At 41.5% G+C, this 13340-nt stretch overlaps 1 protein-coding gene across 4 annotated transcripts in view; it reads right to left on the reverse strand.

Moving 5' to 3' along the window:
• Positions 1–13340, reverse strand: part of PFKP (phosphofructokinase, platelet) — a 299364-nt gene that overhangs the window by 177436 nt on the left and 108588 nt on the right. For all 4 annotated transcript variants that reach the window (XM_085631901.1, XM_085631900.1, XM_085631899.1 and 1 more), the window contains exons 3-5: positions 5859–5936; positions 4149–4338; positions 2871–3036 (exon numbers count right to left, since the gene is read on the reverse strand). In XM_085631901.1, the coding sequence (XP_085488027.1) occupies positions 2871–3036; positions 4149–4338; positions 5859–5936 (434 nt within the window). The remainder of the gene's footprint in view (positions 1–2870; positions 3037–4148; positions 4339–5858; positions 5937–13340) is intronic.

Here is a 13340-nt window from a genome sequence, read left to right on the forward strand (position 1 = left end):
GAGATCTGGGCGAGACAAACCACCTTGACTAAAGGGAGATTTTAAAAGATGTATGGCCCTTCTAGCCCTCCTATAACCACAGGTGAAGCTGAGTATCGCCCCCCTCGAGAGGCTTAAAAAAAAGATCCAGAACCAGTAGAGGAATCACCAAAAAACATTGAGAAATTTAAGTAAGATGTTCATTTTGAAAATATTGCATTGTCCGAGAATGCTGGTTGGGAGGACAACCACTGTGGATACAATGTATAGAGTCAACTGTCCCTGCTGAGCCTCCGCCTTTAAAGGAGAAAGCTGGTTGGATGACCACGATGATGAAGATGACATTGGAGACAGTGTATCCCCTCCTGGCACCACCTTGTTTACTGACTCCAGCAACATCAATCTAATGGGGAAACTGCTGCTGTGGGGTCCCCTTGACCCGGGCTCCGTGGTGACAGCAGAGAGACTCCAGGACCTAACGTAAGCAGCTTCACCATCAGGCGCCCGATTATAGAAGCGTATCACCTCTCCACCAGCTGCTGTGATCCTGAACTCAGCCCGCCAGTTTGAAGAGCTGAATTGGAGGTGAGGCGAGTCCCTTTCCCATTCCATAGCGTACATGACTTAGTGGGCGCAATCTAGCCCAGAAGATGGCACGGGGAATGTGAATCTCTTCCACAGATAAAGAGGCGAGACCCACAAACAACACAGCCGCATCGACAAGAGAAGTTTGGGATGTGCAGGTATTTTAGTAACTTTTTAGTTCTCCACCCCTGCCCTTTTCCACCACCTTCGGGTTGCATCGGAAATATGCTGCTGAGGCATCAGAGAGCTGCAGGCGGCGCTGAAGCCATGGGAGCAGAGGGAGAGCACACTCACAGCAGGATCAGCCCGCCACCATCTTCTTCTTCCCCCCATGTGTAATAAAGTATACTGGAAACATTTAAGATAATTCTGCAGTGCAGCCCTCCCCTACATTCCTTTGCTTGCATCTGTGTGGTGTTATATTTCATGGTATACTTGGACATTATTTGTCTTGTATGCATTATTGATATGTTCATTTAGGAGTGGTATATTTAAGTCAATGGTTGATATGTAGTTTGGGAGGGGATTAAGGGTGTAATGTTGAATGATAAATACTTAGCCAATAAAATGCTTTGCAGCTGTGTTGTTTACGTGATGGTGTCAGAAACTATGCACTTTTGGGCAGTGAAAAGTAGTAGTCTAACTTGATATTGAATTGTCAATGAAGTGAAAAATTGCGTGCTGCATCGCCGGTTTGGCAATGCAGCACGCATCGCCAAACCGGCGATCTAGTTACTGATCTCCGTTCGGCCTTAATCTGGAGTTTACTACCCCCTACCCTGTCCCTCCGCCGCACCGCCCCGCAGCACTTCCTCCAGGAGCCACTACTGCTTCTAATGTGTTTCATTGGAGTAAGGTGATGTGTGAATATAATTTAATATGAATGTTATTGGGGTGTCAATCCTAGTTGTGCCTAAAGTATGTTGTTGGTGCAGAGTAATATATTTGCTCAAGAAACTATCATTGATGGATGTTAGGGATGACTGATGGCAATGTAAAATGTTGTATAACTGTTGGGTGTTGAGATGCCATGTGGGAGAAATTAATATAGAACAGTATTCCATAAAATCTTTACGGTAGATTCAGGACATTAACTTTGCTTATCAGTAGTTCTACACCATTCGTGACTACTGCTTTTGAAATTTCAAAAAACCAACGTAGTTTCTACAATTTACCAATTGAAAGGCTAGACTACATAAATCTTCACCAGTTTTGGGAATTGAGTACCAAGATTTGCATTTATCACCAATGAGAAGAATGTGGGATTTATTTAGAATTTGGTAGAAGTAGAGCACCTACCAAAAAGTGGCTGATGCCCTGTCTGCCCTATTTAGAGTACAATCTAAATAGGCCAACTTGGACATAAGCCAATTTTTGGACAGATGTCCTGCATCCACCAAACTCCAAAAAAACACCCCATTATTTACTCTCACCAGTGCAAAAAAAATGCATACCTTTCAACTGGTGCAAAATATGTATTTCTGCACCAGTATGTGAAAATGCTAAAGGAAAATGGTCTGCATGGGTCAAATTCATGTTAAATGGTACCAATTTTTTCATCCGATATCAGTGGTAGTGAAGTCAATGAACTTGATGTTCTGCAACTGTAAGGCAGAGACATATATGTGACTGTTGTCATGCAAATGGAAAAACCTGCATCAGGACCATTATTGTACAAACACCAAATTCTCATTTAGAAATAAACAAACATATGATCAATGTAATTCCAAAAAGCGGGGGAGAGGGTGTCAGCCACTTATTTTTTTATTTAAATTTGCAGGAGCATCCTTAACCTTTTCCAAAGACATCCAATCATAAAGTCATATAACAAATTCAGTGCAAAATGGATGTAAACTATTCTCACGGGTGCACTTATTCTGGTGATTTATCACTACAAGATATTGATGATGATGATTATTACTTATATATGATTTGTTAAGCACATGGCTCCTTGCAATGAAAAATCCCAGTGCTAGAATTCTATTGTTTGATGGCTAAACTAGTGAAAATACTGAAATGTCACGGATTTAATAGAAAAGGTCATGTTTTCAGTTGTTTTCTAAAAACTGCTTCAGGGAGACTTCTCCACAAATTGGGCAGCATACAATTACAGATTTATTGGGCATGAGCCCAAAAGGAGTCACCCCCAATTCTTGCCTTGTGGATCCGGGGAACCCTTGCCAACAGAGAATCACAGTACTTTCGAAAAGGGATCAAATAAATTCTTAGAACAGAAAGTTTATCAGAACAATATCTCTACCCGGTATTGTAGATAGCACTGGCTTGGTCTGATTCTTTCTCCTTACCTTTGAGCAGTAGTCATGATAGCATCCACTACTTCGATGATTCTGTGCAAGGCTGAGTCAGTTCCGATTGTCATGTCAGTTCCACAGAAGTCATTGTCAATGGATCCCACCATTCCCACAATGTTAATATGACAGAACTTCTCTGCAGCAGATTCTTCAATTTTGCCTGTAGGTATGAAAACAATAAATATCATTAAAGGCCAAAGAGTCACTATATGTACCATAATGTATTTGTAGAATAAAATGTGGCTGATACAACAAAAAAGGTTGATCACGGTTGCATGAAATTTCTGCACAACAGTGGGGATAATGTTTGACCTTCTGGAATACCAAAATCCAAGAAGCTCCAGGGTTCACCGGAAAACCCTCCACTATTTTTTCTAGTTTTCTCTGGAAAAAATAAGCAGTTCACCTTAGGGGAGAGCCTTTGGATGAAGAGAAATATGGGGATCTTTAAATAAGGGTATGGTGGATCAGATGGTTAAACAATGTGAAGTGGCTGGGAAGGATCCCTTACTGCACCTCTGTGGTAAACATCTCCTTCCCCACTGTGTCCTTTTGTTATAATACATTTTTCTAATTTATAAAAGAAACTTCATGGGACTTCACGTAAAGTAGACATTCCCTGTGTAAATAAAAACTCTTTCTTAATGCAAGAACTGGTACACCTATAGATATTTTTCTCCTACCCTTGGTAAAATAAAAACGAAAAAGCATAGTAAGTCGACCTCACCATGATTTGTGCAGGTCCAATTAATAAACTGTAGAGTACTACAAATGTAACCTTGTATGGTCAATGTACTAGTCTGCACACCTTGGCACAAATGCATGCGTCTGCATGAACTATTTTATAGACCTGGGAAATAGATCCAATATCAGTGCCTTGGATCAATATCAGAGCTTTGAAGAGAGAGCAGTGCAAGAATGAGTGACTTCTGTGTCAAATGAGGAGAGGGATGATGTCTTACTACCGAAACAAAATCTAATCATTTAATACTACCAAAACAAGAGCTTATCATTTAACCATACATTTGAATGTTATGTTCCCATGAAGATTAGAAGTGTGCCAGTAGTGCAAAGGCAGAGCAATTCAACACACCACCTGCAAATTCATCTGTGTCTGCTTTGTAGAACTACCACTGATCCATGGAACAGTTTTCTTTCCATGGGTATAACCTCCGCAAGTGATCTTTTCCAGAGGGGACTAAGTTTGACCTAGTCTCAAAAAGCAACCACACTATGGTATTCAACAGTGTCCTCCGAGAGCTGAAAACTTACCATTTTGCACCAATTCATCGAGTAGACCCTTCCACTCCTCACGGAAGAGGTTGGCTCCTGTTAAACTACCATCCCCACCAATCACACAGAGATTTGTGATGCCACGCTGAACCAGGTTGCATGCTGCCAGCAGGCGACCTTCACGGGAGCGAAATGCCTTGCATCGGGCACTGCCAATGACTGTCCCGCCCTAGAAAAGAATTGCAAGCAGAGTAAGTTTAATTCATCCCAACCATGCAAACGTTTGAAGATAAATTTAAATAATGAGTGCAAATTGCATTTTGTTTGTACTTGTTTAACAGATTGTTGCATACATTGGAAAATACATGTTCCCTTTCGAAGGTGTGGTGATTTGTTTAAAATCAGCCTGCGAGAAAGAATACCACCACGTTACTGCAGTGCTGCATTCTCAAGAAAGAGACAAAACCCCAAAAAGATGGATTGACTAGCCTGCTCACCGAATGCCTTCCTTACAACCTAAAAATATCTATACCATTCAATAACAGAAATGTAGAACCTAACATCTTTAAATAACAACAGTTCTGCAGAAAGAATGTATGATATTGTATACATAGTGACATCATCCATAATGTCAATGTCAAGGTACTATGTAACGTCATTAGTAATGCCATCGATACAATTTGTGATGGTATCTGTCAGAGCATCTTTGAGGTTTTCAACTGTGCATTCGGTGGGCAATTTATGGTTTTCACGGTGAAGGTGCAAGGTATGGCTTGAGCACGTAACCATAACTGGCCAATTTCATGGCTTTTCAAGTTTCATTTTGTAACCAGAAACGCGCTTCACCTGTGGTTTAATTGTGGTGCTCCAAATGGAATGGAAGAGGGTTTTTACAACATATGAAACGTTATTAGTATATATATATATATATATATATATATATATATATATATATATATATATATATATATATATATATATATATATATATATATATATATATATATATATATATATATATATGTATGTGTGTGTCTGTGTGTGTGCATACTGAAATAAAGAAGGGATGTATATACTTCTCAAGAAGTACTTGCTAAAGAAAGATACACTGTTAAGCACCCATTAAGTAAATTACCTATGCATTTGGGAGAGCCAAGGGAGATATGAGCATTCTTGTCTGAGAAATCAGAGAATCATGTTAAGAGGATGGGTTAGGATATGCTCCACCAACCAACCTTCTTTCTGTATCTACCTATCTGGCTTTATTGTCTATACACAAATGTAGCTATTGCATTTTTAATATCGTATAGCATTAGAAATGTCTATTTGAGTTTTAAACTTAACTAAAATTCGGAAACTGATTCCCCCCTCTAAAACTGGATCAAGTCCACAGTTCTATATTGAATATTTGATATTAACTTCAAAGTTATTTGAGGTGTATAAAAAGATTTGAGTCGCATTTCCCGTAGTAGAAGAAGCATGAAATATGTTTGGATCTAGGTAAACAAGGTGTTTTAAATATATATATATTTAAATATTACAAAACAAGCATCTTAGTGCTTACCATAGCATAGAACCTTTTCTTCATTATAGTCCATTGGTTTATAAGAAGTGGAAAACATTTCTTATAAAGAAACTAATGAAATATTACTTTATTGAGACACACAACAGAGAAAACAATTCACATGTTTGCAAAAGCGTGCTATAAATTACAACTCTTACAATATTCTTGTTCATCACTATACATACCACTTGTAAAATGCTTGACACACTTTCCCACGTGACTTCCACAATATGGTCTCCTCCATCAACCATACCCTGATAGCCCTATAGGTTTAAAAGAAAAGTAAACCGCGTTAGAATGCAAGTCTGAGGAATTAAAGGAGAACATCTGTCAAAATGCTAGCTTTTGTGCAAAATTAATAACTGTATCATTAATATCAGCATGTACACCATACAACTATGGATACTGATTTAGATCTATTGCTGCATGTAATGATGGCCTGTAGAACCTTCTCTAAATCAGGGAGCAAAAGCTGTACTTGGACAAATTGCAAAACAAGTCATACAGCAGAACACATTTCACAGAGGCTGCTGAAGAAAGAGAATACGTTTTTCATACAACACAGTTGTGAGAGTTTTCTGATGAAACTTGACTGTGCTCCCTAACTGCAAGCACCTGGTATGCATGCAGCCACCTATTCCTATGCACTCTCCACGATTCAGTGGCAGGATAGATGATAGCCACATAGTTCCCTGGAATTCCCCGAAAAGTGCTTTTAGGCATGGCGCTGAAGAGGCACCATTGAAGAAACAACGTTTTATGGTACTTACATAAACACTAGCCTGTCACAGAAACTGACAATAAATGTGGTATACAGTGCTAATCCTTGGTAGTGGTTGTACTTGGGCTGAAACTGGACACGTGCCAAAACAGAATCAAACAGAAATCACCAAATTCCATATTGTCAGGAAAACAAATGGGGGACTAAATGAACAGATTGAGTGAATATCTTATATAGAGTGTAATTTATAATTAAACACCTCTAGGTGTGAGGTCCTGGGGGACATACTCAGCAAAGGTAAAAGCTGGGGCTTGAATACCTTTCATAACAGAACCCCAAAAGCCTTTATGCTCATTGACAAATAGGGAGTTTATGTTTGTAGTCATTGATACGGGACTCCGCCTACCACCCTGTCAATCATTAGTGCTCATAGGCTATTCAAGTCTACTTAAGAAAGAAGATCTGCTTATAATAAATAACATAGTTGGAGACATCCCTCCACCCAACCCTCGGAGAAGCAGGAGGGAAAAGACAGTGTTCCTCCTAGACAGACAGATGCCTGCTTAGAAACCTACCATCCCACCTCCTCTCAACAGTCCTCTGACAGACAGCTACCACCGGCTCTGAACAAGTGGAAAATGTTTTATGTTTTAAGGAAACAGACCCATTATGACTGGGTCCATGCAGTTACTCCCTTTTCTGGGGACAATTCTTGTAATTTCTGGAACTTGATGCAGGGGTACCGGCTGGAGTCAGAGATGCTTCTGCCATAGCACTAAATTTCAGCGTACCTACTGGTACTTTTGCAACTCCATAACGTCACCTTTCTGATGTTCCGGTGGCGCAATGTGCCACAGCATATTTATGAGAACAAATAAAGCCACTTTTCATGACCTTATAAATATGTGCCCCTTTCACACAGAAACCTGTGTGAATGGGGCCTTCCATGTGTGTTGCTGTAGGTGTTCCCACGTAACACCTATGGAACCTCACACATTCCCAGATTTACGAGAAATCGTAAACCTGGAAATACGTCAGAACCAAAGGGGTCCCGTTAGGGAGGCGCAACAAGGAGAAATGTTCTCATTTCTCCTTATGCTTTCCTTTTTAGGTCTCGCTGAGCCCAGCGCATGCGCTGGCTCGAAGAGACATTTTGTATGTGGGAATTTCAAAGTGCTGCTGGCTGGCCTAACGCTTGCGTTCACGCGATCGTGCACATGCGCAGCCGCCCGCCAGCAGCACTTTGAAAACTTGTGTGTCATCGCGATCACTTTCGCTTTCACAGCGATCGCGATCACGATGACGCACGCGCACACACAACTCCCGCTTCTCCCCCTCCCCCACCACATATTGCGTCTGCAGCCGCTCTCGCGCGGCCAACGCTTGTTTCTTTAACCAGCCTTTGCGAGTGCACATCGGCCATCTCTTTCCCTCCTGTTTTACTGCCCCTTACTGCCCCATTGCTTGTTTATTCAAGACACTGTTTCCACTTTAATTTCAAGGCATCTTGCTAAACTGGTGTGGCAGTGTACTCTGTGCTGTTGCACAAACATTTCTGCGTGGATCCGGGCACAAACATCATATGTTTCGCAATACTTTTTATTTCTGGCATTCCAGTGGCATATGTATACTGAACAGTTTGTCTTCATTATTTTCACGGATTCTGGTATGCAGCAAGGATATTGGGTAAAGGTGCTCTACTCGCAAATTGTTTGTTCAACATCGGTTACCCTGATAAAAGGCATGGCCACCGGGCACTTTCTTTGTGCAACTTTATCAGCGAGGTGCCCAGAGCGAATCACTTCAGAGCTTGCCTCTCCAATGTGTGTGCAGGCCAGTGTCTGTCAAAACACTGTACAGCCCCGCCAAAAGCAATTGCCAAACCCAATAGGTTCCATTGACCAATTATTAGCTTTGCCAGTGCTCGATGTATTCGCAAGGGATGCGTGTGAATTGTTTTAGCAGTCTACACGTAAAGTCCACTTTTGTGATTTCACTGTCCATGATACAAGGGTTTTGCGACTTTTTTTCAGCGTGTTGGGTGCCTTGAGTAAACACTGGGTGCGAGAGGCTTACAAGCAAGGTTAGCAGGCCGTGTATTGACAATAAGACGCCAGATCGCGGCCTTGGCAGGCCGATCGCCAAGATCTGCAGTAAATACATTACACAGCACAGGCGGGTTGCAGACAGGGCTTCTTTAGCAGTTTGCAAGGGCAGTGGCAGTAATGATTTTCGAATTAGCAAGGAAGGCACTGTTCTTTCCTTTGGCTGGAATAGCTAGTTGATGGTAAACTGAAAATCGACATCAGAACAGATTATTGACTCAGTGTCTGTTATGAAAGTGTCTGTTAATGAGTAGCTTTACAAATATTTTATTTTCAAGTCCATATCCGACTACAATCTCTCTTTGAGGAATGCAGCCGGATGACAATACAATGGTAAATAAGCGAAGAGCAACGTGTTTTTTTTTTTTGTCCTTCATTTTGGCTGTACTCATTATAATTACTTCTAACAAGTTAAGAATATTGTAATCTGTGTCCATGTTAAACTCGTTTTTAGTTTTCCCGGGCGCTTTGATGTTCTCAGTGAGCCGCGCGGCCACTGCGAACATCAAAGCGCCCGCGAAAGTGCTCACCATTTGCCACTCCCTCCCTTATCAGGCTCTAATCCTCTACAACACGGACATCGCCGAGGGGCATCAGGGTGCGTGTGTAATTTTTAAAAAATAATTGTTGCAAGTGAAAATATTACGAAAGCAGCATTTCCCTTCTGTTGCTGATTCTTTTTAATTTTGGCTTTCCCTCATTCCGCTTCACGTTAGGTGCCCTCCTCCCACCCTCCAAGCACAAACGCAGCTTTAGGGTTCTCAGCACACGTTTATTTATGAATTGTTATATAGTTGACATATTTTACTTCTCTCTCAGGATGAATTCGAATGCACAGATCCTTTCTAGACTGTGTTCTGAAAGCATATACATTTAAATTGAACTAAGTGGAATACATACATGATATTGAAGATGTATGCATACAATAATTACAGAAACTTTGTAGGAATTAAAGTCCCAGTCTAAAAGAGTATTCTGCTGTACTCATTATTGGCCCTGCACTGTCTTCATTAACTGCAATCTCCAGCCTAAGCAGGAGCAGCCTGCCTGAAGCATTCGACTGAGCATCTGCCGTAACTTAATTGCTAGTGGGTAGGTGCACTATAACCAGCAAAACATCCTTCTCGCACAAGGAGCCCTTTGTCATCGACAACGCTCTCAATCATTAACCTCTTTCACCGCCAACCCAATTCAAAACTTTTGTTTAGAGCAGTTCACTGTTCGTTCTAAATACAATCAAAGACAAGATTAGCCCCATTTACTGCACTGCACCCAGGCAAAATCTGTAGCCATGTAGAGCTTCATCTTAAAAAAGCCTTGGCAAAGCTAATACGTCTCGCCTACGAGAGGTATTGGCTTTGACAATATTTAGTAGTAGTCATGCTGTACAACAGCACGGATGCTTTGTAGTGTGGCAAGAACTTATTTTAAAAACGTGCTACGGCACCGCTAGGTGCTAATGATTTTCTTTTTTAACCAATGCGGGGTGCATCATAGACCTTTTTTATTATCATTTTTTAGCAATGCTGCCCCGCAGCCATACTGCTATACAGCATGGCTACAAATCGGCAATACCCAAAGTGTGCAACATGAACAAAAGGCAACGTGAATAGTCTGAAAGGCAAGACCTATTTGGCTTAGCCAATGCTTGCTAAGTCGTCACAATACCTCCGTGATTCTGAGGAAATCCGTTAATTTCCCCATGCGTGGAAAAAAAATGACATTTGGCAAAAAATCACAAAGAAAGCAATTGTGCCCAGGTCTATGTCTTAGGGAAAAGACATTTTAAAGTACATAACATTTGTTGTCACAATAAAAGCAGATAACATCCGTTGTCAAAATAAACACCCATTTCATAGGCAACAAGCATTTGCAATGCAATAGGTCTCGCAGTTACACGAGTTAAAGCTATTGGCATTGTAAATGACAATGCCAATAGGCATTGTTATTTGCAATGTCAATAGCTCAAACTCGCGTAAATGCGAGACCTAATGCATTGCAAAGGCTTGTTCTATGTGTGCTGTCTTCTGCAGCACGATTAGAAAAAGGAAATTGCCTCTTGTGATTTATTTTGTGCAGGAAGAAGACCCTTCCTGCACAAAATTAATCAGCCCAGCGCAAGGGTGCCTGCATCGGCACATGGCAGCCCATTGTGCACCGGGGAAAAGGACAGGAATGAGCCGTATCCCATAGATACCGCACATTCAGCCCTTTTGTTTTGACGTAGGGCACCACATCAAGATTCCTTGCGGCGCTGCCCTACATCAAAACCTCCTGAATGAGAGTCTTATTATATGGGCCTCAAAGCTGGTGAAATTTGTATGGAGCGGGGGGGGGGGGGGATCTGAGGGCAGCCTTTGGGGAAAGGCAAGGTGAGGGACTTTGGATGGTTTCACTTGAGATCAGGCAGCCCTGCCAAGTGCCAGACTATATAAATTAGGATAACACATTTTAGTGTTGTTTATCGCATTACTATGCTAAACTATATGGTCATGCATTATGAAGCTCCTCTTTGAGTGAATTTCTTAAGGCGATTTCACTCTCAGCTGTGTGCCCCTGGCAGTGTGAGCCCGGCTGAGGGCCGGGAAGCTGTGACTGTTTGCCATGGATACCAGTCATCTCAGCCTGGTCCCTCTTCCATCCGGCTAAGGCTGCCCCCATGTGAGGTGAAGGGGGTGACTATGTTCACACCTTCTCCATTGATAGTGTGAAATATTCAATATTGACCTAAAAAAACAATTATGTGTGTGCATTGTTTTTGAACATTGCCCTTGTGAAAATAACCAGCACCACTGCTGAGCTGATAGCTCACTTTCTTGTGATTGAATGGAGCAGGTACCTGTTTGCAACTGAGGATTCACTGCCAGGATAGCTTCGCTTCAGCAGGCTAGCTGCATGCATATTGTTTGTTCTTCATTTATTATATGGATATGAGTGGTTGTAAAAAAAAACACTGATTTCGTAGCTGATGTATAACAGGAAGTAGGAATAATGTCAAATGTGAGAGCTAATGCATGCCTTTCCAATCTTTGGAGCGGGTTATAAAATAAACTGACGTTTTTTCACATTGCAGAAAGAGTTGCACTCAGGACATTAAAAGTGTGCATCTTAGCCCCTGATCAAGATGTCTCTGCAGCCTGCCTATTAACTTGATCAGATAAGGAAAATGAGTTGCTTTTGAAGTGTGCTGCAAATGATAAAGGTAGTTGTGGTCCTGTGTAGTGAGTGATATGTGAGGACCTGCCCAGTTCAGAAGGGTTTTCAACCCCACACAAGTATCAACAGGATGCTGGTGAGTCTTTTCAGAGGGTTCAGAGCACTGATTACTTTATGGTTTTTAAGAATTAATTGACTTAAGGCAACAAGTTATAGTTTCTTCAGATAAGTATATCTATATGTATAACTGTACCTGCTGAATTTCTATGGTTTTGTGTGGGTAAAACGTCAACCTAACTATAATGTCCCTGTATCCTTAGGTTGTTTCAGTGAATTTCTATGTTTTCTTTAATTATGAAGTAATATACAATTATGTACATTAAAACAACGACCGCTGCGTACAGCCAAGTCCTGCAACCAACCCCCAGCATGCAACTAACCCCACGCCGCGCACGGCTCAAGGTGTGAGTGGGTGTATTTTTTTCCACCTTGTGTTTTGGTTCCCAGGATCCATCCTGCGAATTCGAGGATCCATCCTGCAGGTTCAAGGATCAACATAGTTACTGGTAGGATCCGTGTCCCTAGATTTCTCTATTATTTAACTGCTTATATCTCTGAAAGTACTGAACGGATACACACCAAATCCCAAAAAGCATGCTTTCTGGCCCAAAAGCTAGCTTTCTGCCTAATTTGGTGGGAAAAAGCGTTTTGGGACCCCCATTTTTCTCGGCCCCCACTTGACGGATCACCCAGAAATCTTCAACACAGCAGCTGAATTGACTAAAGTATAAGATTTGAAGATTTTGTAAAGATTCATCAAGCGCCGCCAAATTTTTTGGCACATCAAAAAATGCTTTTCTGTGGAAACTTTGGTCCTAACTATAGCTACCTACTAGCTATTGCTATATATATATATATTTTTTTTTTCACTTAAAAAACCAAAGGTTGCAGGGATTTTATAGTTAGGCTCAGATTTCACTAGTACAAAACCAGTGAAATTCAGCAGTTGTACTTAGCTGAGAAAACTTTAACTCGCACCCCCGCAATGCACTGCGTATGACCCCACATATTACATCACTCATGTTATGGTCAGTGACATCAGTAATGACATCACTGATGACATCACAAATGATGTCACTGATGACATGATCCAGTGACTGTGAGTTTTTTTAAAACGTTTATGTGTTAAATATATATACCAAGGTGCACTGGTGAATCAGTGGGTGTATAAGTGCCTGTATGGATGATTCAGTAGGTGCGTGACTGACTGTATACGTGAGTGTTTTGGTGTCTCAGTGAATGTATGGGTGAGTGACTGTTAGTGTGAATACTTGTACCAGGCTGTCAGTTGGTGTCTAAGTGGCAGTATGGGTGTGTGACTGGGTACATGAGTAGTTGCATAGGGGATTGCTTGGCTTTCTGAGTACCTGTATGAGTGTCTCAGAGTCTTTGTGGGTGGGTGAGGGTGTGTGTGACTACCTGTATGGATGCGTCGGTGGCTGTATGGGTCAGTGTGTGTGTGTGTGAGGGCCTGTATGGGTGAGTGAGTGTGTGTACGGCTGTGTGGATGAGTGGATGTGTCAGTGGTATATGGGTGAGCAAATGGGTTTGTGAAAGGCAGTATAGTGAGTGATGGGGTATAAGAGTGACTGTATGGGTGAATGAGTGAATGTGAGAGTGGCTGT

This window comes from Triturus cristatus, chromosome 10, assembly GCF_964204655.1.
Source record: "Triturus cristatus chromosome 10, aTriCri1.1, whole genome shotgun sequence".
Classification (NCBI taxonomy): Eukaryota; Metazoa; Chordata; class Amphibia; order Caudata; family Salamandridae; genus Triturus; species Triturus cristatus.